Raw genomic sequence first — 27624 nt, forward strand, 5'->3', positions numbered from 1 at the left:
GTCTGAATCGCAGTTCCCATTTTCTCTTTCTGCTGCTTAGATTTTATCTTTGGTAGATTCCCACTGCTGTTAATGAAATACAAAGCATGAAAATGGTAGTGTCCATAGTATGTAACAGTTGGGACTCTGAGCCCCAGGTTGGATGTCAGTTGCATCTCAGCAGGCAGAGTCAGTTTATTGACCTCAGTTAACAAGCCCATAGATACAGATGTGGCCTTGATCATGCCAAATAGTAGGTTCTTCTGACTTTGGGAGCTGAGAGGACCATCTGCTGCTGCATTTGTATTTGGATTGCACTGTTGGCATTCGGTCAGTGGTCTACTGTGGTAGAAAAATGCCGTTAATGATAATGAATCCTAAATCTGTGTTAGTGTATGGGATGCAAATATGTGAGAGAAGAAGGGAAGAGAGGAAGGAGAGAGAACAACAGCAACAAGGAGGGGCCAGTTTTGTGGCTCAGTGGCTTAAGTCATCGCCTGCAGCACTGGCCAGCTCGAGTTCTGACTGCTCTACTTCCAATCCAGCTCCCTGCTAATGCCCCTCATGGCCCAAGTGTTTGGGATCCTACACCCACAGTCGTTGAAGCCATTTGGGGAGTGAACCAGTGGATGGAAGACCTCTCTCTGTCTCTCCCTCTCCCTCTATAACTCTGCCTTTCAAATACATAAAGTAAATCTTAAAAAAAAAAAAAGAGCAACAAGGAGTGGGCACCAATAGACATATATAACATACATATGCGATACATATTGTGATATGATATGATAAATACATAATTAATAGATGTCACAGTAAGCGGCTGAATACACACACATGTCCACATTGTGTACATAACGAGGCTTGTTAAATCCAGTCTGTCATTAGCTGGGCCCTGCCTCTTGAGCTGGTAATCCGCTTAAAACTTGTCCTCTGAATCTTTCCATACAAGCAGCTCCATGCTGAACTATACTGTCTGTTGATAGATTTCTGGATTTTCAAAGAAAATGACAAAATTAATAGTACTAACTACCATTGATTAAGTACTTATTAAGGGCCAGGGGCTACGTAAAATACTTTTATAGATGGTAATATTATCTCATTTATTTCTTAGAACCCTGTAAAGTAAGACTAGTTGTCTGTAGTCTACCATAGAAGAATTAGACTGAGACAGTTAAATATCTTGCCCAATGTGACATAGCTTGTAAGGGCGGAGCAGAACTCAAAAACCCTGGTTGGGGGGATGCCAGAGTTCACGATGTTAACCACTGCCCTCTACAACTATGTGAGCTGACATCTAATTTAAGGAATATATGAGCATGGATTAAGTATCTATACAGTTTTATTTCAGGTTTTTAAAGCCGATTGCGTTTTTTGTTGTTCATAAGGTGACTGAGGTCTGTTGAGAATCCAAGATGTATACATATTCAAAGATGATGAAGCCAGTGCTGTAAGTGAAAAATGAACAAGGTGGCCTGCTTAGAGGAGGGAGACATCACAGCACAGTGGAGTCACTGTTGCCTGAGGGATAGAAGGAGAAGTGGGACAGGGACATTAGAAGCTGTGGAGACCCCAGGAGCAAGATTCTTTCATAATGTTGCTTCGTCATTTTTATTTTATCCTGAGTAGGTAAGTTACACAATAGTAAGATTAGCTGAAAGTTTTTTCTAGAAGCTGCACCATACTGGAAGCTGAAGAGAAAAAGTTCCTTTCCTCATTATCTGTGGTCAGATGATTAAATTTTGGTGGGGGATAAATAGATCTATGGCTTTTCCTTGTAGTGAGCAAAGCGCTCCATCTGAGCTACCTTGATACTTGCTTCTCATCTGTCTGGCCTAGGCACTTCAGAGAATGCCCCTTGGTGTCTTTACCTTCCAGTATCCTCCACTGGCCCAGATCAGTGCAGTGGTCCTCAGTAGCCAAGTCATGGGCCTATCAATGATTTAGTCTTGTAAGCTGACCTCATGGCTATATTGAAATTGTTGCCTATATACATCTCCAGAAGATTAAAGATGCTAAAAACAAAACAAAACAAAAACACAAGAAAATGTGTAGGCCCGGTGGTAAGCTTCCTATTGTTCAACTGAAGACATAATGCCAGGCAGCCACCTGGGCCATGCAGCCCCCATATCCACATCCACTCATCTGTTCTAGTTCTTTTGCTTTACTGCATAAGGTTGTGGTGATGTGTTCCCAGGAAGCTGAGAACAGAGTGGTCTGTGACAAAGATAGAAGGAGGAAGGAGGCTCTGTCTATGAATGCGGACTGCCTCTAACCTTAGATTCTTACTACAGGTCCAAACAGCATGGGTGGGGTCATGAGATCAGGCTGTCACTCTTCATGACCCTGCTTCTCTGCTTCCCAGGCTGTATGACATCTTCCCCTATGGGGAACCATTTCTACTTTATCTGTAATTGCTCCTCGGCGGGGCCACTTGTCAGCCAAGACTACTTTCTGTCATTTGACGCTGCATCTCTTCCTAGTCCAGTCAATCAGTCGAGGACATTCATTTAGTTGAGAGTGTGATTGGAGCAGAGAACATTGTAGCAGATGCTCATTTGCCTTGGGAGGGAGTCCAGCAGGGCTTGCTGCCTCCACGCTACTTCCCCAAGTCGGGAGCACACTTGCAAATGACTGTGGTTTCTGCACAGGTTGGATGGGGAAGGTGAGGGTGCCTGCAGCAGGTTGATCAGTTACCTGTCTGAGCTGCAAGACCCTTGCCCTCCTATCTCTTTCCTCAGGGTAGGAGGGCTTGGGAGACTTCTGGGTCCCTGACAGTTTCCAACAGAGCCTCCATGCTGCTAGAGAGATGAATATGTAGGGTTATTTCTTCGTATGCTTTTGTGCTGGTTTAGAACATGTTCTACCGTTAGAGCATCCCGTTTGATCTTGACAACAGCCCTGGTGGAATGCAGGGAGTTTGAAGAACAGGTCTGGAAGCTCCCACCTTTGTAATGAATTCAGGAAGTTTACCAGACCATCACCGAGAAAGGCATTAGTTCTCCATTTGTCTTAGTGGAAACTCTGTACAAACAGACAATCAAGTTCAGGGCCATGGAAAAGGTTGAGGGCTCACTTTCAAAGCACATTTGAAAGAAGGTTGCCTCTCTCTCACCAGCCTGTTTCTGTCCCTTGATTCTCCATTGCTTCCTTCAGGTAACCCACATCTGGCTATTTGCCCTCCGTTACAGGCTGCAGCTGCACACCTTCTCACACAAGAGCTGGCTTTATTTATTTTTTTTTTAACAATCCCTGAATCCCTCTAAAAGGCCTTGTTCTATTTTCCTCTTTGTTCCCAGCCTCCTATGGAGATGCATGGTCCTGTTTCCAGTTCTTGTTCACTGAAGCCAAGCCTTCGTCCCTTTGGGATCAGCTGTTGTCCTACATCAATAATTAACATTTACAAGGCACTCCAGTCATAGGCATTTCACCCAAATACAGCCAAAGCCAGTTTGGTTCTGACACAAAGATCTCCCAAGCTGAGACACGCAGTGGGGGTCAGAAAGCAGAAGCTGCCAGTTGTTGAACTCGTTTCTTTTCTGGTTCACTCACTTGAGTGATTGCCTCAGGACACCTTTGCACATGATCAGTCCAGTAGAACGAAATGAAAAATTCTGCTTCTCAGCTGGGTAGTTGGCCATGCATGAGTCTCCATCTAATGGTGAAGGTGAGCTTCACAGGCGCTGCTGGTGGGGCCTTGTCTCGAGTATGTGCAGTGGTAAGACACCCAGACTTTGAAGCCAACTGCCTGGGGTTGAGTCCTACTCTGCCACTTTGCCACACAAAGTTGTGTGTCTTTGTTCCCATAACTACTCTTTGTGTCTGTTTCTGCATCTGTAAAATGAAGGAATGATTAAAGGTATTAAAAATGGGTGTTTTCAGAATCTAAGAGGATGGTGGATATTAAATGCATATCACGTTGCCTAGTAGGAGGTGCTCAATACACGTTAGCTTTATTATTTTCAATGTTATTGACTATGGTTAGTTCCAACATCAAGGTTATATATTAGCTGAGGCATTTTCAAATATTTGCATGGTTTGTATATTACTCTTATAAAACTTACTAAAAGGCAAGTAATTCTGCTTGATTTCCTGCTGCTGACAGGGGAAACAAGGAAAATAGTCCACCAGTTGAATCTTATGAATTAAATGATATGTGCTGGAATGATCCGTCCAATTAACTTTCTCTCACAGAGAAAGATTGAGAGACTTACTTGAGCTCTTAAGGGTTTTATTTTTTTGTTGAGAATAGAAGTGGTGATACAGACTTCTCAGGACTGTGCAGAGAATGACACATGCTGCACAGGAGCCGCAGCCATTGCCCCATGAGGCTGAGACTGCTGTGCCCTTACCGTGTGCCATTTCAGGTGTTTTTCATGTATTGGATTATTTAATACTTACAAAGTAGTCTACTCAGTCTGTAATTTAGAGGAGCAAATAGATCTGGAGAAATTGCTTTTCCAAGGTCACTCAGATTGCAAGTAGCGAATAGAGGGTCAGAACCTGAACTTGAATCCTGACTTAGAATAACGTGGACGAATTGCAAAGCGGTTGATGTGGTTGTTACTCAGATGTTAGTCCCGTTCCCACCTATTTGTGCTTGTTATTGTTGTGTGGATGTGACATTGCACGGAGCTCAGAGCACCAGGAAACATCCCAGGGCACTACATCTATATTCAGTTCTAATATGAGCGAATGCTTTTTGAAATGCTAATTTTGGGAAATGAGATTAATCTTTGCTTTTATATGGATTATACCAGGTTTAGAAAGTCCTAATAGATTTTTCTAACTGGCATCCTCATATTCCATGACTCCTTTGTGTAGGACACAGGCCATGGCAATGCAGAAGTAGATAGGTAGAAGCAGATAATTTTCCTTACAGAAAATATCAACTAATTGATTAAATTAGATTTTCAGAATATCTCATTCTACCACCATACAGAGGCACATGATATTCAAAAACTAAACAAAAGCCACAGTCCCCTTCTCCACCAACTCTTTATTTTTTAGGATTTTACTTATTTGAAAGCCAGAGTTACAGAGAGGGAGAGACAGAGAGAGCTCTTCCATCTGCCAGTTTACTCCCCATATGGCCACAACAGCCAGGGCTGGGCCATACCAAAACCAGGAGCCAAGAGCCTCATCTGGGTCTCCCATGTAGGTGGCAGGGGCCCAATGACTTGGGCCATCTTCTACTGCTTTGCTAGGCACATTAGCAAGGAGTTAGATTGAAAGTGGAGCAGCCACTTCCTATATGGGATACTGGCGTCACAGGCAGCAGCTTTTACCAGCTATGCCACATACTGGCCCATCTCTAACAACTCTTAACAATCATTCTTTAAAAATGTTTTAAAATGCATTTTATTTGAGTGAGTGGCAGGAAGATAGACATAGAGATATAGAGATATAGAGTGTTCCTATCTGCTGCTTCACTCCCCAAATGCCCACAACAGCCAGTTGGGCCAAGCCAAAGCTGGGACTTAGAAACTCAGTCCAAGTCTCAATGTAGATGCCAAGAACCCAACTACATGAGCCATCATCTGTTCAAGTGCACGTGAGCAAGAAGCTGAAATTGGGGGTGGGACCAGGACAGGCACTCTACAATGTCCCGAGCAACATCTTAACCACTAGACAAAATGCTCATTGCCATGCTTTTAAAGTAATATAGTCACATGGTTAAAAATAGATGCGTATGTGTATATATGTCTCTTTCACACTTCAAGTATTTATCTCACAAATTCACTCCTGATGACAACTTTACAGTTCTTTGTTTTTCCTTTCAAAAATGTTTTATGCACAAAAGAGCATATATGCATATAACATATGTAACACCCTCCTAAACCCCTTCCACGCTTTCACACAGTGACAGCAGAGTGCACATTTTGTCCTGTTCTTTGCCGATTGCACCAAATATGACTTGGAGATTTTCCATGTGAAAATCAGAAGAAATAGGCCATTTTTAAGGCCTACATTGTATTCCATAGTAAAGATGTAGCATCTGTTATTGGTGGTCAGTTAGGCTATTTCCTTTCTTTTAGTGATGTTGCCTCTGTAAAAATCTTTGTATATCATAATTAGTTGGCTCCCTGCAGCTCAGTCTCTCTTGATTTTTACTTGCAAGTTCATATTGCATGGTCTTCTGACAACATAAGATATTTTCCAGAAGGAGACAGACAAAGGGTTCCCATAAAAATGCAGAGGCTTATTCATCGCTTGTGTGCACCCCCAGACGTCTCCTCAGCTGCTTTTATCAGTGCTGTGTCTCATGTTCTTCATGTTGCTTCAGACTATTACGTCCTGAAGCCTCTTCTTTGGACCTCCATTCTGGATGTCCAGTGAGTGATGGATAGATACTTTTTGCAAGATTGATTCCTATGGCACTTTTGTTTGGCTTTTGACAGGTTGTTTATAAGAATAATGACATCCGTCTGGAGCTGTCTCGCCTGGCCAGAATTGGGGATACCAAGATGAAAATCTATGGTGAAGTTGTGTTCAAGTGTGAGAATGTGGCCACACTGGACCCCATCAACTTTGAGACCCCAGAGGCTTACATCAGCTTACCCAAGTGGAACACCAAGCGTATGGGCTCCATCTCCTTTGATTTCCGCACCACCGAGCCCAACGGCCTGATCCTCTTCACTCACGGAAAGCCCCAAGAGAGAAAGGATGCTCGGAGCCAGAAGAACACTAAAGTAGACTTCTTTGCCGTGGAACTTCTTGATGGCAACCTGTACTTGCTGCTTGATATGGGCTCAGGCACCATCAAGGTGAAAGCCACTCAGAAGAAAGCCAATGATGGGGAATGGTACCACGTGGACATTCAGCGAGATGGCAGATCAGGTAGGGTGTGCGAATGAAATGAGAGGTTAGCTCTGGCTTCTCGGTTTCTTTCGTGGCTGCATATCTTTTATTTTAATTTTTGCACTTGCATGCTTGTTCTTTGGATATTCCCTTTAATGGTTGTCCTAAGATTATGTATCTGAACAAAACAGGTGTCTCAGAAATGGCTCATTCCCCTGCTTGTCCTCCCTGTCATTCACAGCACCGTTGTTCCAGCCTTAGCTCTAAGACCTTGGAACAAAGGAGGGTTTTACAAGTGGCATTGCCTCTGCTACCAAAGCAACTGTCATGTCACTGGTGTGATATTTTCCCCTCTCTTTCTTCTTGTTGTACCCCTTTTCATCACCATAGAAACCAATTGTGACATCACAGATGCTGTGATGACAGTGTAGAATAAGCTTCACCAAGCAAAGAGTTTATGCAACAATACACACTTCAAGAACTGGCAAGAGTCATGTTGCAGAGAAATTATGACAAGAAAGGAAAAGGCAAATTGATTTTTCCTGAAGTCATGTTCAATTTTAAGCCTTCTTTGGTGTGAAAGTCTATATTTCACTCTTTGCTCAGACCTCACTAACTCGCCCTTCCTGTTCATATCCTTTTATATTTGGTTTAAATGGCTTTGTTTATTTCTGCAGCCACAGATCAAACACGCTAGCCCGAGGCAGTGCATAGCCACTCTGGAACAGTAACGTAGAGAGGGAGAAACACAAATAGAGAGTTTGGGGCTTCTGAATGCTGAACAGCCTGCCTCGCTTTTTGTGACCATGTGGCAGTGAAGGTCACATTCTGTGCTAGCAGGAAGGACATTTCCCCAAGAGCAGAAATTAGAGCATTTGAATTTCAGATGTATTTTCTGACTCTCCGTTTAGGTCGTACATACTCCGGAAGGGTCTAAGCCACGCTTGCCTTGTTTCTAGGGATTTACACTCTGGTGAACATAAAGAAGTCTTCACTTGGACATTTTCTTTTTAGGTGCATTTGTCTAAGTAGAGAAAATAATAGGTCCCCCAAAGCTGACGCCAGAATGACTGAGCTTCTGTGAGGTGGCTTTTCTGCAAAATCCCAGAGCTGGATCGATGGCAGTAATGAGCAACATGCCCTTAGGAGGAGCTGGGTGGGCTCTGTGCAGAGGGCAGATGCTGGCGCTCTGTAGCCTGAATGTTGTATTGCCCAGTAGGAATCTTTATTGATTGTCTGGAATTTGATCAGAACCAAGAAGCTCCAAATTAAATGTGCTTGTTGAGCAAGAATGAACAGTTTGTGCTTTTTTTAACAGAGAAATAAAAAAATATATATCAGTCTCTCTCTCTCTCTGTTTCTCTCTATTAACAAGATGTAAGCAAGGGCAGAACCAGACACCTGTTCCAGAATTACCAAAACAATATTATTAAAACCCTGGGAGGTCTCTGGAGTTGGCTCGTAACTGAAGGATTTTTTGTCTGATTAGCCTAGACCTTGACACAACCAAAAAGTTAGACTATAATTGTCCTAAGTGTATCCGGTTTATTCCTAACACTAATTGTTTTTTCAAGCAGTGTAGCAGTTTTGTTTTACTTTGTTAGAACCATCAGTGTACCCGCCTTAAACAAGTAGGTGTGGAGTCCAGCAGACTTGAATTCCATACCTGGAGGCTATAGCATTGGCTATTCTTTGAAGTATTGATGAGTTTGATCAAGGCCTGTAAAAACTTACTGAGTAAACAAATACTCATCCCCTGAAAGCAGTGTAACTTAAAATTTTCATATGATCCATTAAACTTCATGTCTTCATGAAAATATTTTCTGATAGTCTGTTTTTAGTTATAGGCATATGCAAAAACTGGTATTTATAAAATCGAGTGTATCTAAGTGGGGCACCTCCTTCCCTAATCATCACTGAGAATAACATGACTGTGAAGGGATCTACAAACTTTTTTTAAAAATATTTATTTATTTAGTTGAAAGGCAGAGTTACAGAGAGGCAGAGGCAGAAAGAGAGAGAGGTCTTCCACCCCATGGTTCACCCCCCAGATGGCTGCAACAGTGGGAGCTGGGCTGATCTGAAGCCAGGAGCCAGGAGCTTCCTCTGGGTCTCAAATGTGGGTGCAGAGGCCCTAGCACTTGGGCCATCTTCTCTTTTTTTTTTTTAATTTTTTTTTTATTTGAGACAGGCAGAGTTAGCCAGTGAGAGAAAGAGACAAAAAGAAAGGGCTTCCTTCCGTTGCTTCACCCTCCAAATGGCTGCTACGAACGGTGCGCTGCGCTGATCCGAAGCCAGGAGCCAGGTGCTTCCTCCAGGTCTCCCATGTGGGTGCAGGGCCCAAGCACCTGGGCCATCCTCCACTGCCCTCCTGGGGCCACAGCAGAGAGCTGCACTGGAAGAAGAGCAACTGGGACTAGAACCTGGTGTTGGGCCATCTTCTACTGCTTTCCCAGACCATAGCAGAGAGTTGGATTGGAAAAGGAGCAGCCAGGTGTCAAACCGGTGCCCATAACGGATGCCAGCACTGCAGGCAGTGGCTTTACCTGCTACGCCACAGAGCCCGCCCCATGGGAACTAAAAACTTTTATGACCACTCCCCAGGATGGGGAGCTGAGTCTTAAGACTTGATAAATGTATTCTACACTGTTGTAGTCACACTTTCGGAGGGTAGATTTTCCTTAGGATGTACTGAAGTCTCCAGAATTTAAATCGATCCCAGTACTGTCCTTAGCTGGGAATTAATATCTCTCCCTTTTAGCTGCTGATCACATTATCCCTGTAGCTATATCTGGGGTGAAGAAGGGAAACTGAAAGGGAGAAGACAGTTCAGAGATACAAAGCTCACCTATCTATAAAATAGAAAAACTCACCACTCATACCTTAAAGCTTGTTTTGGGAATGAAGTCCAAAAGAGCACATCAAACGCTAAAGATGCTGGCCAGGAAATGTTTATTATCGTGCAGGTTTTGAAAGATTAAGCAGCAAACACGCAAAGCCCATTTCTCTAGGAGAAAACCACTCCGAAAGAATCAGGAAAGCAGATTGTCAGCCTCCACTGCCCACCTCGCAGCCCCCGAAGGGCCTTCCTCCTCTTCTCTCTGTTGACGTTGTAATTTAGAGTGCACTTCGTTTTCATGATCTCATTTGCTCTCCACTGCCCTTCAGGCTGTACCTTTCACAACTGAGGGGATGAGACTGAGAAGTGAAGGCTGACAGATAGCCGGCCCTGCTCGGCCACCTGGCTACCCATAATCACTTCAGCAGTAATAAATATACATTTTTAAAACTTCCAGCAAGATGTGTAGATAGCACCTACTCCATTCCTTTGATTGTGAAGTTTAGGACATTGAGTTGTAAAGTGGTGCACGCACTGGCCTAGGCCAGAAAGCCTTTAGGACTGGGATCCCTGCTCCCAAGTCAGGTGCCGGGTCACACCTTCTAGAAGCTCATTCGATAGTGTTCGTTGTTCTGCCCTTGTCTATCTCTGCCTTAAAGCCCCACTCACTCCCTCTGGCTTGCTTTCCTCTAGGCACACTCTTCTGTGCCTTGGGACTTTGAAACTGCTGTTCCCTCTGCCTTGTGTGGTCTCTCCCCTGCTCTCTGCGTGGCTGGGTCCTCCTTAACACCTGATTCAGCTTCCATGTGAGAGGCCTTCACTGATTCTACCTTTTATAGTATAAACAAGGGCTTCTGCCACACTGTCTTCATAGCACTCTCTAGCCATTTTCCCTTATGATTTTTTTCACTTTCTGTCCCTCTGCTCTGTACATCAGCTCAATGAGAGGAGAGATGCACTCATCGAGTTCTTTTCTATGCCTAGAACTACTCCAGGGAGAGAAGAGGCATTTCATGTATGTTTATTAAATGAATAAAGAAATGTTCCAGTTACAATCTATTAAAAACAGTGCCTTTTCATAGCACATCAAAGCACAGTGGCTATGCCCACACCCCGTGTCAGAGAGCCCTGGTTTGAATCCCAGCTCTGCTTTCAGTTCCAGCTTCCTGCTAATGTGCACCATGGGAGGCAGAGGGGATGGCTCAAGTCCATGGGTCTCTGCCACCAACATGAGAGCTCTGGATTGAGTTACAGGCTCTTGAACTCTCTCGCCCCGCTCTGACTGCTACATTCATTTGGGGAGTGAACCATCAGATAGAAAATCTCTGTATATCTCGCTCTTGCTCTCCATCTTTCAAATACAGTGAAAATAAATACGATTTTAAAAGGGTATGCCAAAATACCCACTGGCAAGGCTTGTAGTTAATGCCCAGGTTAGAGGGTATCAGTGCAGGGAGGAAAGAGGCAGAAGTTCCAACCTTTTGGGGCTGATGAGCCATGACAATAACACAGGCAAATGTTACAGAGCCCTTGTTCTGTCTCAGCCCTATTAAAATCACCTGACTTCTATTACACCATTTAATATCACACCAGACTGGCAGGTAGGAACAATTCTTTTCTAATTTTACAGCTAAGGAGATTGAAGCACAGGCAGGTGCAATCACTTCTGTAAGGCTAAACAGCCTGTGAGGTACTGCTGGGAGGTAGGTGCAGACAGGACTGTCAGGCAGAGAAAAGATAAACCAGGGGAGGATGGCCGCTGGGGTTTTCCTGAGTCCCCTAGTGGGTTAGGCAGGCTTAGATGTCAGAGACTAGAACCAAACAGCTCACGCAATCCTTTCTACCATCATGCAGCATTTCATCTCCTTGCTTGCGTTGCTCGACATTTCCTGGCCAGGTAATGCTGATCTAAGAGCCTACCTGCTGGGTTCCCTTCCTTGGGTTGATTAGCTAGCAGCCTCACCCGAGATTCCACTCACTCTGCCCCTCCTCCCACCCAGGTACTATATCAGTGAACAGCAGGCGCACTCCCTTCACCGCCAGTGGGGAGAGTGAGATCCTGGACCTGGAAGGGGACATGTACCTAGGTGGGCTGCCCGAGAACCGTGCTGGCCTCATCCTCCCCACCGAGCTCTGGACTGCCATGCTCAACTATGGCTATGTGGGCTGCATTCGTGACCTGTTCATCGACGGGCGCAGCAAGAACATACGGCAGCTGGCGGAAATGCAGAATGCTGCGGGCGTCAAGTCTTCCTGCTCCCGGATGAGCGCCAAGCAGTGTGATAGTTACCCCTGCAAGAACAACGCAGTGTGCAAGGATGGCTGGAACCGCTTCATCTGCGACTGCACTGGCACCGGCTACTGGGGAAGAACCTGTGAAAGGGGTAAGTCCTTGAGGGTGTGACTGTAGGGCTCTGAGTGGAGGGTGAGGTGTTACAAGTATATCCTTGGACAGCCCATGCTGTTAGACTGACCTGTGCTTGCTTGCTTGCTTCCAACCAAGAGTGTTTGAGTTCACTAATAGCTGGGTATTATCTGTTCTACTTTGGAATCTTTGAATATGTTTGGCTAGCATTGGCCTGCCAAAAAGGGAAAATATACAATGTTTATTATGATCGTAATACATTTTTATTAAATATCTTCAGTTTAGACAGGGAATTAATTCTCTTTGTGGGTTCCTAGAGGGCTAACTCACTGGCTTTTTCAATTTTTTCATTTAACAGAGGCTTTTTGAATGCTTTCTATGTGTTTAGCTCTTAGGTCAGGGTTCAGGCAGAGAATACTGAACAAGACAGAGCTATCACTGTTTATGGAGCTTGCTGACTAAGGGAATATTTAGCCATTAAGTAACAAATTACAAACATGGTGAGTTTTGCGAGAGGGAGTAGTGGTTATTAAGAGCATGAATTAGGGGTGCAGACTGGATGAAAAATCTGGAGTGCCAGGAACTTCATCAAGGTTTTCAGTTTGGTTGAGACTTGATTTCTTAATTTAGAAAATGGAGATAATCAGGCACCTTCCTCACTAGATGATGATGATTCAGTGACTTAATTCCTGAAATAGCGTAAATATTTAATGACAGTGATTGTTTGGTAATATTTTCAGAAACATCACCAAGGGGAAGGTACAGAGAAGTTTGGCAAGCCTTTGTAAAGGGATCCAGTGTTCTGAAGGATTCAGAGAAAGCTTCTGCAAAGAAGAAACATAGAAGTTCAGCCTTGAAATAGGGGGAGGAGTTAGCTTGGCAAAGAAGAGGTGTTACTTGAGGCAGAAAGGGCAACAGGTACCAAGGGACAGGTGTGAGAACATGGCCAACTTGAGAATCTGATCAAAATCCAAAATGGGCTGGATGCTTTCTTTGTGAACCAAGTTTGGATTGGGAAGGAAGAAAGGGTATGGCAGGTGGCTGGAGAGGTGAGGGCTAACCATTTGGATTGAGCCAGAGTGCTGGAAGGCAAGAATGCATCTAATACTTGGAATAAATTTAGCTTAGGCAAAGGGCAAAGACAAAGGTTGAGCAAAGGGTCACCATCAAGGCAAGCATATGGCAGGGTATACTATGTATTTGGACTGTTGTCTATTGTTTAACTTCCAGTTACACAGACTCAAGCTGGCTGTGAATTGTGAGCCTCTCTTCTATGAAAGGATAATTTCCATGAGTTACGATGTTTTTGCCAGGGGTTTAACTCCAGTGTTTGAGGATACGGCATAGGTAATAGTCATGGTTCCTGGCCTTAAGAAGCTTATGGTTTATTTGTCTAAGAAGTTGAGACCCTTCCACATGAAGCTGTCATGAAATTCCACAAGGCAGCAGCATGGCCTCGTTGATGGAGCAGAGTAGCAGGGCCTCAGACTTCAGAGGGGAAGGATGTCCTAGGGAGAGACCTGCAGTGTCTTCCCTAAAGACTAGCAGTGGCCAGAAGGTGTCTGAGTATCAGAAGCTATGTGATGGGGAGAGATTGTGGACCAGGCCTGGAACAGGGACTGTTTGACAGCCAAGAAAGTGTTCTCAAGGAATTTTTCTGTGAGGTAAACTTCGTTACTGGCTCAAGAGAACTGCAAACGTTATCTACAATCAGACCAAAATCAGGATCCAGGACCCCAGGTGAAGCAGAAAAGGGGAGCTTTCTTGGAGCTTAATGAATTTAAATTCAGCTTTACTGAGTTCAAGGCAGCAGTGACCAGAGCATGAAACATGATGAGGCAGCCAGGTAGGACAGAGATAGGCGAAATGGGACTGGTCAGTCTGTCAACTGGACTCTTTACAAATAACTTTGTAGGGTAGTTTACCCTGGTGTTTGTTTGTGGAAGTAAAAAGGTCATTTGACCTCATATATCTATGAAACAATTTTATGTAAGCTGAGGTGTTGCAGATCTTCCTCTGTCTACAAAGGAAGTGTGAAAAACCAATGGTCATTTCATACATCTGAGGTCTTCCTCTGAAGTCCCCTCCTGGGTCAGGGGCTTTGTGGTTGTTTGATACAAGGAGCAATGACTGTAGACAGCTTGTAGACATGTTTTCTGTGAACTCACCTAGTCCAAGGGCGAATCCATGGGAATTAGTCCAAAATTTGCCAAGTACAATGAAAGTCACTGTACCTTTCGCATTGTCACTTCTGACTAGTCATTAAAAGGCAGCTGATGGGGGATGTATGAGGGACAATTATTCTTGGTACAGTGCAGCCAGGAATCATCCATTCTGGCCAAATGAGAAGGAGCTTAGCAAATTTAAGACATTTGATCTATACATTGCTCAAATCCCAGACGGTTCAACTGATTATTTTGTTCCCCTACTAATTGTTTTTTGCCCCTGTATTGTTCCTGACACCATGTTCAGAATGAATCAGTGGAGTGTAAAAATGATAGGGCTCCACTCTGTTACGACAGAAAATAGAGCCTCCCAATGACATTGTTTTTCTGTATTGAAACTGACTTCTCTGTGGAATATCTTCTCTGCAGACTATCTTTTTCGTAGATGGAACAGACATTTATTTAGGACTTAATATGTTCCAGGCACTGTGTTTGATGCTGGAAATGCAAAGAAAACAAAGCCCCTACTTTTGATCAAAGACTGTATAGCTCTTCCAAGGGCACAAAGAGAAATATTGCAGATATTAAGGTATAATAGATGATATGCCAGAAGTCTGTAGCGGAACAAAGGGTGAGCAGATGAAAATGTTCATTTCTAAGTGGGGGAGTTAGGTCAAGAGAGGAGACCCCAACCTTTCTTGGATTTCCTTGGGCCCCTATTTCTAACAAAACTTTTACTGTTCTACCATAGGCATATCTGGAAAAAAAAAAAAAGGTGTAGGACAAGTGTTAGACGTCCTCTTTGTACAATAACATGATTCCTTTTGTATTAAGGAATGCTAACCCACCTACCATAATAACATCAACTTGATCACAGCATCTCATTGCTAATCTTAAAGTATTAACCCTATGTCTAGAGTTGATCATTTGTATCAGTTGTGATAATCCTAAGACAATCCTTAAGGTTGAGTGCCCCACCTATCCCAAACTGTGTCCTCTCCTGGGCTTCAAAAGAGGTGTCCATTGATTCTGCTGGCACCACAACAGGAATAGCAGTGTTAGAGGTGCTTGTATATAGAAAATGGAGACAGAATGGATGGTTGAAATGCTTAGTAACCATCTTGTGAAGTACCAATAGACAGAGGGAACAGTCTAACTTGTCTTGAGTCTGTCCCAGCCTTCTTTCTTCTGAAGATGATCACTTGACCACGTGTAACATATGCATCTTTGTGGGGAGCAACTCGGACTAGACTAAGTTACTGGAATTAAGACATATTCTATGCATCTGCTCTCCCACAATATGGCGCTGGGAGAGGAGTAAACAACTTCTACACAGCTGCCTCGCCAATTTGACTGATGAGCTGCAGGAGCTGATCTTGCTCCTGACTGGAGGAGAGCAGTGTGCTCGGCGTGTGGGTAGCAGAGTTGGGATTGGTGGAAGAGGACTATAAAGGAGGAGAGAGACAATATGCACCAGGAACATCCGGATAACATCTGAGCAGCCCCCGAGAGAGCCGGCCGGCAGTGTGCCGCTCCCCCGCGGAAGTGGGGAAAGTGGCAGGGGGAACCGCCCTTCCACGGGGGTGGAGGGGTTGCCAGCCAACCCGGGAAGAACCAGCAGCAAACCCGGGAAGGGCCGAGCAGACAAAAGAACAGCGCAGGGTCCTGTGTCGTTCCTCCGTGAATGGGGGAGCGACATAATGGTGCTGTGACTCGGATAGGAAACTTAGGAGGGAAGAAGTGGGAAAATACCGGAGAGAGACTAGGGAAGAGCTTAGGGAAAAGCCGGACGGAAAAAGTGCCGGGAGAAATCTAGGGGTGAAAGTGAAAGCTAGAAGAAACAGACTGGGATACGGACTGTGGGGAGAAGCCAGGAGAAATGAGAGAAATATTGTTGGAAGAAACTTAGGGAAAAGTACCGGGTAGAGAAAGATATAAGCTAGGGAAAGTGAAGCCGCGGGGGCAGGCCGAAGCGGAGACGTAAGCTAGGTTGGGATTCGTCAAGTCAGCCCGGGGAGCAAAAAGATGGGAAGCCAAACCGAAAAGCGGAGACGTAAGCTAGGTTGGAATTCGTCAGGTTGGCCCAGGGAACTTAGACTGAAGACCGGTAGCGGAAACGTGAGCTAGGCCGTGATTCGCGGAAGCCGCCGAGCGCAGAGAAAGCACGCGGGGCACAAGCGGAGAGAGCACACGGGTGGCGAGTAGATAGGAGAATGCGGGGCTGGCGCGGAGGCCGTGGTGCGGGCGCGAAGGGCGCGGAGACCGCGGAGCGCGCGCAAAGCCAGGAAGCCGCGCAGATGAGAGAAGCGCGGGCTGAAGCCGCCAGAGCCGGGAAGCCGCCTCGGGGCGGGCGCCGGGAAGCCATGGGGATAAGAGAAACAGAAGTTTAGAAGTAAAATGAGAGAAATAGGAATGCTGGCAGATAGAAGTAAAATAGGAGAGAGAGGAATGCCTGGAGATAGAGAAATAGAGAAAAATAAGGCCTCCCCACAACATGGCAACGAGAGGGCTTGGATTCGGTCTGCCTGATTAGTAAGGCGATAAGCACTTGCAGGCAGCTCGAGTGGAGCATGCACTGCAGGGCACCGAACACAGGCACGCATCAGCGCCTAAAAACCTCCTCACAACATGGCAAAGAGAGGACCCGGATTCAGTTTGCCTGATTGGTAGGGCTTGTAAGCACCTGTGGGCAACTCTAGCAAGCAGAGCAGAGTGTGTGCCACGGGGCACCGAAGACAGGCGCGTATCAACGCCAAAAATAAAAAGAAAGGGGGAACTGTGGGGAGCAACTTGGACTAGACTAAGTTACTGGAATTAAGACATATTCTATGCATCTGCTCTCCCACAATATGGCGCTGGGAGAGGAGTAAACAACTTCTACACAGCTGCCTCGCCAATTTGACTGATGAGCTGCAGGAGCTGATCTTGCTCCTGACTGGAGGAGAGCAGTGTGCTCGGCGTGTGGGTAGCAGAGTTGGGATTGGTAGAAGAGAACTATAGAGGAGGAGAGAGACAACATGCACCAGGAACATCCGGATAACATCTGAGCAGCCCCCGAGAGAGCCGGCTGGCAGTGTGCCGCTCCCCCGCGGAAGTGGGGAAAGTGGCAGGGGGAGCTGCCCCTCCACAGGAACCCGGGAAGAACCAGCAGCAAACCCGGGAAGGGCTGAGCAGACAAAAGAACAGCGCAGGGTCCTGTGTCGTTCCTCCGTGAATGGGGAAGCGACACATCTTCTCTTTGCCAATGAAGCCAAACTGTTCCAGTTCAGTTGTTGAGATTTGAGTCCTAATAAGAACTAAAGACTTGATTTATTTGTGGGCGATCCAACTTAACATTGAGGCTCCCATAGATTCTGTCCTAGTTCCTGGATGGCCCTTTAAAATGTGGGTCAACATTTATTTAGCATGAAAATAAATAGGGAAAAACACAAGTCAATTCTTAGGACAAGAGGAAGAAAAAACTTTACAGTGATTAGAAGCTGCATGGCATCATGGTTAATAGGATTAATTTTGGAATCATATACTGACTTCTGTGTCAGTTATGTCATTTATTAGGTAGGTGATATTAAACAAATATTTAATTCTTTGTCTCAGACTCCTTTACTGTAAAATGGGGAAATGAATATTAGTTAAGGTTGCTTTGATTGCAAACTACTCTTGCTGACAAACTCCATATTGTTAGGGAGATTCCTTGAAAGGAGTCATTTGTGAAGCAGAACAATGCACCATTTCCTGAGGTTGCTAAGAGTTTGAATAGGAAAGTGTGTCTTAATTGTAAATACAGTGACTGGCGGCCAGCATGGTGATGTAGCTGGTTCAACCTCCACCGCAGTGCAGGCATCCCATATCGGTGCTGGTTCGAGTCCCAGCTGCTCTACCTCCTATACCCTCCCTGCTAAAGCACCTGGGAGAGCAACAGAGGCTGGTGCAAGTGCTTGGGCCCCTGCCACCCAGAAGGAAAATACTGGAGGAAGCTCCTGACTTCTACCAGGCCCAGCCCCAGCAGTGGAGCCATTTGGGGAGTGAACCAGCAGATGGAGCATGTTTCTCTGCATCTCCCTCTCACTTTGTCACTCTGCCTTTCAAATCAATAAAGTCTTTTAAGAACTACAGTGACTGTGCTATAGTGGACAACGCAACATTCCCTCTATTGAAGGTAGTTTCTTAAGGAGAGTGGGTCAGTAGAGTCAGCTTCGTAAGATGCGGGATCTTCCATCGACATCCCCACTGGGACTAAGTACTTCAGACCATCCCAGCTGGGCCTTGTCATCTTTCAGGTGTGTCTTGTCATTCAAAGCCAGTGTTCAGGAGATCAGATGGAGGTCAGCTGTTCAAGTTCTTCATTGGAAAGAGGTGAGAGGGCTGAGCCTTTCAGGTGATGCCGTGAAGTAGGACAGTTTGGTGTCTTAGATTTGTTTCTTAAAAATCTGAAATCTCTCCTAATTCTTGTGCTTTTCCTGTCTTGAGGCACAGGGAAAGGGCTGTATCCCCCAGCACTTGGGGCCTCAACAAAGTGGTGACTACAGGGGGTCCTTTACAGCTTAAAGCCTCTTTAGTTGGAAAAAACAATTGAAGTTGCAAAAGAATTGCATATGTATTAAGTGATATTTGGCAAATATCATCCAATGCTCAAATTGAAATGATTAACCATTTGCTATAGCTTGAACTAATTTTGTCCCATTCATGCATGTGGGTTTGGGTTCCCTGTATAAAGCTTCAATCATGCCATGAAAAGGTGTGGGTCTAACATTTTCCACTGAACACTGTATTGCCATCTAGAATTTCCCTCCTGTGTGTGTGTGTGTGTGTGTGTGTGTGCGTGTGTGGGTGGGTGGCAGTTCAGGTCATAGGTACCCCGACCCTTAAGGCCAGATTCCGTAACAGATGATGAGTCTTGTGGAACACTTTTCTATCCTGTCCTTTTTCATTTGGTTCACTCCTGCTGTCTGCTATAAGAAAATATCTCTTGGATCATGATCATGGACATAGGAATGGTTTGGGGAATATGACTTTGCAGAACCAAAAAACATGATGGAGAGGACAAATCTGCTCCTCTCACAGGTCCCCAGGATGCCATTTATCTGCTAGACCCAACAGCTGAAAACAGAAGATCCAGATGCTTTGAGTTCTCTCAAACAACTGCCGACAGGAACGGACAGCAAGCAGCATCCCCTACCCCTCCTGGCTCAAATACTCCCCACTGAGCCACCCCACCACTCCCATTGCTGCCGTGTGCTCCTGGGGCAGCAGCAGACTATGCTGGGAAGGGTGAAATACCACTCGTAGATAAGGATGGATTGTGCTCTTTGGCTGCCACACATGTGTCACAGGTAAATCGGGATATCAGAAAAGAATGAAGTTGTGGCACACACTCGGTGTAGTGTTTTCATCCCATACTGGGATGCCTGAGTGTGAGTTCCCTCTCTACTCTCAATTCTAGCTTTCTGGTAGTGTGTACTTTAGGAGACAGCAAGTGATAGCCCAAGTAATTGGATCCCCTGGGTGAGTTCTCATCAGCCCTGGCTTCAGCTTGGCCCAGCCAGCCCTAGCTGTTGTGGGTATTTGAGGATAGAACCAGTGAATGAAAGATCTGAGTTTGTGTGTCTTTGTTTCTCTTTAAAATAAATAAAAATATAAGAAAATATACAGGTAATATTGATGTTACTGATTCTTGTTATAGTAGATGGGGATTTGAAATCTGAGAAGTTCATGTAACTTCAACTTGGATTAGCTATAAAATTGTTGTAATTCAGGATCCTGACTCCTAATCCATTGCTCTTTCCATTACACTGAGTAGCCCTTTTTGTATATACTTTGGATTCGAAGGGCATTGAGGAAAACCAGAGCATTACATGTCTGTTTCCTCACTGTCTCTAGCACTGTGTTGCACAAATACTGTGTGATGGCTCATAAATTCTGGTGTGACACCAGAGCTCTGTTTTGGGTTTCCTTCTGGAACACTCACTCCCCTTTTTGTCCTTGTGCAATGCTGTGTTATTGAAGGTCATTCATATGTCATTGACCCCCAGATTGGGATCTCTAGTCTGAAACTCCTGGATTCCAAGATTCCTATTTCTCAAGTTGTGTACTTGACATCATCATCTGGATATCTGAGAGGTGTCAGTATATCATTAAAAAACAGAAATCGTAAGTTTCACTTCCCTGCAACAGGCTTTTTTTGCTTTCAGTTTTTCCAGTCTCAGTAGATGGCATCACCACTACCCTTGGACATTTTCATTTTCTCCAACAGCATAAGTCTACCTCAGCATGTCTTTCCAACTCATTGTCTAAATTCTGCTGTGTCTAATTAGTTTCTCTGTCAAACCAGACTAATATCTTCTCTGTACGACTGGGTATCAAGTAGTATATGATCATGAAAACCCAAATTCATATTGTAGCTTCCTTAGAGTATTAACTTAAGGTTATTAAAGTTTCTGCACATTTCAACAAATTCTTATCTATGGAGCTTTATTTTCAGTGGCTATGATCCAGAAAACTGTAGGAGATAAAGTTACGATGCATCTTTGAAATTATTTGCAACATTAACATAGGGATTCCATAAAGTATCTAACTCTTCCCCATGTCAGCTGGAGAGCTAAGTCCAGAGGACACATATTTGAAGAAGATACATTTTCTGTTCTCCTTGAGCTCACAGTGAAACAGAGGGGGCGAAGTAATCAGCAAAGTGTAACGCAATCTGCCAAGGGCAATGATTCCGGGCATAAATCACAAGAAAAAAATAACTATGAGACAGTGATAGGTGACCAACATGAAATACCACTGTGTGGCTAGGTCTATCTGTGGGGGGGTCTGCATAGCCTAACCCACAGGGGAAGAACAGAAGCTCTGGTTTCCAGGGCCAAATAAACCAATGCTTGCTGTTTGGTCCCAGTGCCATTGAGGAGAGGATCTGCTTTTGGTTGTACCTTATCCTCTAGAGAGATACAGGGACTTGATTTAGATGTGTGACCTTGAGATTGTTGGCCTCTCTGTTCTGCAAGAATGCAATAAGCCAAGAGTTTCATGGTCTCTTAGGGCCCTTTCAACTCTAACGCTGTAATTCTCGAATGTCATCAACTTGGCAAGTCTACCCTCATTCCAAGTAAAGGGAGAAAGGTGAATGAAAGGAAGGGCAGGAATGTGAGTCCTTGTTCCTGCCATCTGAAGAATGACTTAGGTCAATGGGGCTTAGTTACATTGGCACTACAGTGAAGTTTCACCTCTGACACCGTTGATGTACTGAGTACATTAAGGCTCTTGGTGTGTAAGTTTGAACTGATGGACTAATGAGTAGACCTTGGATTTCTTAAAAGCATTGAAAGGTTATCTCACTTTTGGTCTGTTGTTGATCCCATTTTAATGGATAAGGTTATATATTTAAGAGAAAGCCTTTCCAAGAAATAAACCACTCATCAGCTTTTGTCATAGTGTCTCGATGTTTTTTTACCTGTTGACCAAGTCCTACAGATGTGACTCTGGTAACAACCACAGCAGTGCTCAGACTGAGCCTCTTTTCTCTCTTCCAGCTCTACTAATTTCCTTTTCCACAGGCAGAGTACTGTGATCCCAGGAAGATGTGTCTAGCCCATGAGCCCTAATTAAGAATTCTTCCTGGTTGGAGTCTGAGATAACCCTGATCACAGCCGTTCCTATTTCTTCAAAGAATGCAGTCGGGGAGATAAGATTCTAGTTAATCTGGAGTCTGGATGCTCAGGGTCTCAGGAGGACATGCTGGGGACTTTAGAGATCTTTGAGAAATCCGAGCGTATGCGGGTCAGCACTTGGGTGCAGTGTACGACAGCTGCTTATGAACCACAGCACACCTGCTGTTGGCTGTGATGCTGTCAGACACAGGGACTCGATGGTCATTTACATAGCCACTCAGCGCCTTTATGGCTGCGTTTGCTAGAAGCGCCTTAACGGCCAGCAGACATCTGCCCACTATAAGGCAATAAATTGACAGGCTGGTAAATTATGAGAAACAAGTGCTTTCGAACATAACACATGGCGATTATCGCAGGCTTCTCTAGCAGCTCTGGCTCTCAGGTAGATGAACCTTTCCAGATAGATGAGTCTGTCTTTGCTCTAGTTTGAATTAAGGAGGAAGGAGTGTTAGGAGAGAAATCCTGTGCCTTCTGTATGTGAGATCCTGAATATACACTGGGCCATTGACCCTCAATTCTGGATTAAGGGTCCAGTTACCTCCAAAGTACCTATTGAGTGCTATTTGCATGGACTGTGTTGAGCCTGTTTAAGGCCATTGATTGTGTTGATCCTCATAAATATCATTATATTCCGATATATAAGGAATATGGGACATCAATGCAGGGAGAAACGTCACAGAAAGCATTGCAGGTGAGGCTTGGTGAACAGGGAGGGATGTTCCAGGTAGAAGGAATATAGAGACAAAAATAGGGTCAGGAAACAGTAAGTTGCTCCATGTAGGTGGAATATAAGGCTTAGATGAAAGTTCGGGGGATGTTCTAGAAGAAATAGCTGGGGCCAGCAGTGAAACACCTTGTTTACTCTAACAATAGCGTATACCTTATCTTTAGGAAGCATGCCATTCTTAGCAATAGGACAATCAGGTTGGATCACTGTGGCAGAAAACTGGTTGGGTTTGGAAGATGGAAGGTCGGTAGGTGAGCATACATTCCCTTAGCTGGCATTAACATTGATTAAGGAATGAGAGCTAAAAGCACTAACTTTGGCAGGGAGAGGAGAGGCTGCTTTTTGGGGACATAGCTAATCGATATATAAGGGATAATGTTAATAGGACCTAGTAACAAATTGAACACAGCCAAAGGATGGTTGAAACTGGACAACAAGAGTCTCGCCACTGAGGCCTATTTTTTCTTTGTTGTACCTCTGAGCTATTTTGAGTTGGTGGGAGATTCTTGAGATAATGGTCACTTCACTCTTCATCATTTAAGAAGATATACCTGGGAGTTCAACCTACACCTGCTTTGATCCTGCTCTGAACATGTGTTCTATCTTTCCATGCCTCAGCTTCTGTATTTCTCACTGAGAAAATTGACCATGGTGATTGAGCTGTCTTGCTGAGAAGTTGTGTTAGAGTCAAGGTGTATAATGTACTAACAGGAAAAAAAGTAAATGTGCCCCTTTCTGAATCTAGAATTCAGTCATTCCAGCATAACAAACATCTCTGGCTGGTGTTTTTGTTCCATAGTTTCTTGTGTTATGGAACTGACCCAGATATATGAGTTTCAGCATGGGGTGTAAGTTAGAGCTTAAATGTGGGGGGAGGGTTGAACCATAGGGGTGATTTTCAAAGCATGATTTTCTTTGTACTTCAAATGGTTTTGATTTGGAATCCAGACATGACATTGGGGGCATGTAGTTGGCCTAGTGGTTAAGACACCAGTTAGGATCCCCACAACCCATATCACAGGACCTAGATTTGATACCTGCCTCTGGCTGCCAACTCCAGTGGGGTGCTAATCAGACCCTGGAAGTGGGCACTGATGGTTCAAATAGTTAATTCCCTGCCTCCCACGTGGGAGACCTGCACTGAGTTCCCTGACTCTTGGCATCAGCTCTGGCCCAACTCTAGCTGTTGCAGTCATTTGGAGAGTGAACCAGCAAAGTTAAGCTCTCTGTCCACCTCTCCTTCTCTCTGTATATGTTCCTCTGTCTCTTAAATAAATGAAAAAAAAAAAAATACATGACTCCACTGTAATCCAAAAGCTGTCCTTTAGAAATTTATATTCATTAAATAAAAGTTAAAAAAAATAATAAAAAGTTAAAAAAAAATGACTCTGCTATAATTTCAGATTTTGGAATAGTCTGTGACTTTGATTATCTCCAGTGAGTTTTGGCAAATGTTTAGTGGAAAAGTGAGTTGTAGTTTATCTCTTGTAGAAATGTTAGATTTGAGATTAAGCTAAAAGGCTCTTTGCGTAGAAGTAGGAAAATGATATTTTTGGAACTCTGCTTACTCCAGTGTTTGATTTGGGTTTTATAGCAGTGACAACAAATACTGAATATTGTGTGTGTGTGTGTGTGTGTACACACGTGTGCGCGCATGGGCCTAGAGGTCCTGTATATAGCTTTCCTTTAGTTTTTGAGACATTTCTGTTAGGTCCTATCTTAATACAGCCTGGGATTGTTAAGGGGAAAAAAACAGCAGGCATAAACTACTCTTGATTAGAAAAACCCAAACTGAAATCTAAAACTGGATTTGTTATGCCCAGATCAGTTGTCCCCAAAGACCACCAAGGAGCCGATACCGCTGCAAAGCACACGAGAGTTTTATTGCAGGTCCGGGCCTGGACTCTCAATCAACACCGATGCAGCGGGTCTGAATTGAGAGCCCGACCCTTCAGTTAACAGGGTTTTTATAGGGTTTTCAGAGACATTCTATACATTATGGTACCATTTAGCAAATCATCTCATCCCCTGGGAAATTCAAAGGACATCTCTTAGAATTGATTAGTGCATCCAGTGGCGGAACGGACCTACTAAAGGTGTTTGAATGGCTTTGGGGTTGATGCCTTTTGAATTGATTGGCCCAAGCATAGGGTCCGAGCTGCTGGGGTGTACCTGTCAAACTGCAGGGTCTCAGGAAGCTATCAATCACCTTATCTGCCCTGAGAAGACACCAGGAACTCTAGGTATCTCTCTGTTATCTGCTAATCCGCTGTGGCTAGGAGAGTTTATTGTAAGGGGAGTCCATTTATTTACTTTTAGGAGCTTCTGGCTTAGGGTTCAGGGCCTGGTCAGGCCCAAGTTACAAGATGGAGGCCTAATTTAAGATAGTTACACCTTGATCCAGACTCAGGTCTCACAGATTGACCTAAAGGAAAATAGATGGATTAAAAGTCATAGAATTATTTATCACATATTAAGCACGTATATTGTCCCCCAGCACCACCCCCATCTCCATTGTTAGGTATGGAAATTGAGGCTTCCGGGGAGTAAATGAATAGTCCAAAGCATAGAATATAGTGTCCTTTGCCCACTCACTTTTGATTACTCGTGGTTGGGTTTTTCAAAGAGCACTATATGTATATATTTTGTTAAGATGCATGTTTGTCTCCCTGACCCACTCAGCCTTAGAATTATGACATTTAGCACAGACCTTCAATTAATCTCTGTTATATCTTAATGTTAGCCATCGAAAGCACACCAGACACCAGAGTAAGGGAAAGGGTTTATTGGGGAATACCCTACAGACCGAAGTGAAGGGGCGGCGAAGGAAAAAGAGAGGAGACTGTGAGAGAGAGAGACAGAGGAGGGAAAAGAGAGGAGAGAAGCCAAGAGAGACCAAGAGAGCACAGAAGAGAAGGGCCAAGAGCCCAGAGGAGGAGGCTAGAGAGAGGAACTGAGAGAGAGCAGGAGAGGGCCAAGAGAACACGTGTTCAGGAATAGGCCCTTTTAAAACTTTGCCTGAGGGTGGGCAGGGAAGCAGGAGCAGTGAATCCCATTAGGATGGGGGTGGAGCCTGGCTCAGGTAGCTGGGCCATGTGGCCACCTGGCTACAACTGCGCAAGTTTCCTAACAATCTCCAGTCATTTCTTCCTGTTGTTGACTTTGATTTGAAATGCTTGCAATTGAATTACAAGAAATATGAAGGGAAGAGGAATGCATAAATATCTTGTCGTTATCTTTCCGCACTGGCCCCATATCATCCCCAAGTCATGGTATGACCATTCCAATGAGAGGATTTTGGAGTGATGAGTGCCTGGTTCCTGAAAGGCCCCCTTCTGTGGGCTATTGGCTGGCTATTTCCCTGGCAAGGAGATGCTGTCTTTCTTGGAGATCATTTCATGCTTCTTGGCATGTTTAACCTTTCTAGTAAGGCATTCTCATCAAAATGACAAACCCCAACAGAGCCATCTCGAGGACCAGTAAATCAAAAACCTTATGAAATCTGGGAGATGAGCATGCTCCTTAGTTTTTTGTTACCCCAGGGAAAGAAAACCCTGTGCCTTTGAGATTTTTATCTTCTCCACAGGCCCCTTGTCTGAAGCTTCCTGTGGTGGCCCAATGGCCTGCTGGTATTTGAATATCTTTTCTATACAGTTGCCCAGGGCAACACTGACAGCAGCTAAGGTTGACACATTCTTTATCTCCATCAGCAGTGTTGTAAAAGAAAGATAACTGCTCTGATGTTTGTTTACTTGAATTCTTCCCACCATTGAAGGCTTCTTTTATGGGTCTGAAGATAGTAGCTGATTCTTTTTTTTTTTTTAAGATTTATTTATTTATTTGAAAGGCAGAGTTACACAGAGAGGAGAGGCAAAGAGAGAGGTCTTCCATCCTCTGGTTCACTCTCCAGTTGGCCTCAATGGCAAGAGTTGCATCAATATGAAGTCAGGAGCCAGGAGCTTCTTCCAGGTCTCCCACATGGTTGCAGGGGCCCAAGGACTTGGACTTGGGCCATCTTCTCCTGCTTTCCATGCCATAGCAGAGAGCTGGATTGGAAGTGGAGCAGCCAGGACTTGCGGCACTGCAGGCAGCAACTTTACCCACAACTTAGGCCTCCTAGCTCATTCTTCATATTGCTAGGCTATTGCTCAAAGGGACCTCATCTCCAGCCAGCTGTCTCTGCTAATGAAACTTGATTCACAAGCAACCAGCCCCTTCAGCCACTGTAAGATAGTGGATTTCCACAGGAGTAGGCTCTAAGTCAAAGCTAGGTTGAGTGTAGAGGTGGAAGGAGAAAAAAAACTGAATTGTTTACTTAGCTGAAGAGATGATAAAAACATTTAGGGTTGAAACAAGAATGACTTTTTTTCATGATTTACATCTTTTGTATTTACAAGTTGAATATAACCTCTGAATTTAAGTCTATCTCCATATTTTATGCCTACATGGCCCCTTTGTTATTGGGATTGGCCCCTCTAAAGTATGATATTGGAATATGACCCCCTAAGAGTTGCCCAAAAGTCCCACATGGGGTGCCTGCCATATGAAATTGGACTATGGGGTGACAAATGATATCACTGTATGCTTTTTAATAATTATCAATATTAATAAGCCCATGTGGGTTCTTGCCTAATATTCATAGATAAACTAGGCAGCATGGTACATATTTAAGTTTTTAATTAGTGAGAGAAATGCATAGGAAAGTGAGGGTCCTATCTAAAATGAAAGAGGTACATCTGGGTTTATATGGAGTACCAGGAACCAGCGGCCTGGAGGAGCATATAGGCCAGGAAACATGAAGGCCATGAACCCTGGAGGCACAGGGCCGTAGCCAGCCCCACGCTGGCAAAAGGCCAAGGAAAGGAGAGAGCTCAGGCACACTGTGACCCAAGCTTTCAATCCACTTCCAAAGGGGAGTGGTTAATTAACCTGATTGGCCAGTGGGGGCTCAGGTGTGGCCAGGTAGGGGCATGAGGTCACATACGGGCTTGGTGAAGGTCTGGTCTTCCAGCTCACAAACCTAATCAATTTTATTCTATATGCCTGCCTACAATACCTTGACAGTATTGCTGCTTGCTACCCTATGAGAG

The 27624-nt window shown here is 44.5% G+C and overlaps 1 protein-coding gene across 38 annotated transcripts in view; it reads left to right on the top strand.

Moving 5' to 3' along the window:
- Window positions 1-27624, top strand: part of NRXN3 (neurexin 3) — a 1793247-nt gene that overhangs the window by 591022 nt on the left and 1174601 nt on the right. For all 38 annotated transcript variants that reach the window (XM_089322450.1, XM_070065303.2, XM_089322455.1 and 35 more), the window contains 2 exons: window positions 6375-6813; window positions 11614-11997. In XM_089322450.1, coding sequence (XP_089178576.1) covers window positions 6375-6813; window positions 11614-11997 — 823 coding nt within the window. The remainder of the gene's footprint in view (window positions 1-6374; window positions 6814-11613; window positions 11998-27624) is intronic.

The sequence above is a fragment of the Oryctolagus cuniculus genome, chromosome 20, assembly GCF_051225735.1.
Source record: "Oryctolagus cuniculus isolate XC-2025 breed Fujian yellow rabbit chromosome 20, ASM5122573v1, whole genome shotgun sequence".
NCBI classification, from domain to species: Eukaryota; Metazoa; Chordata; class Mammalia; order Lagomorpha; family Leporidae; genus Oryctolagus; species Oryctolagus cuniculus.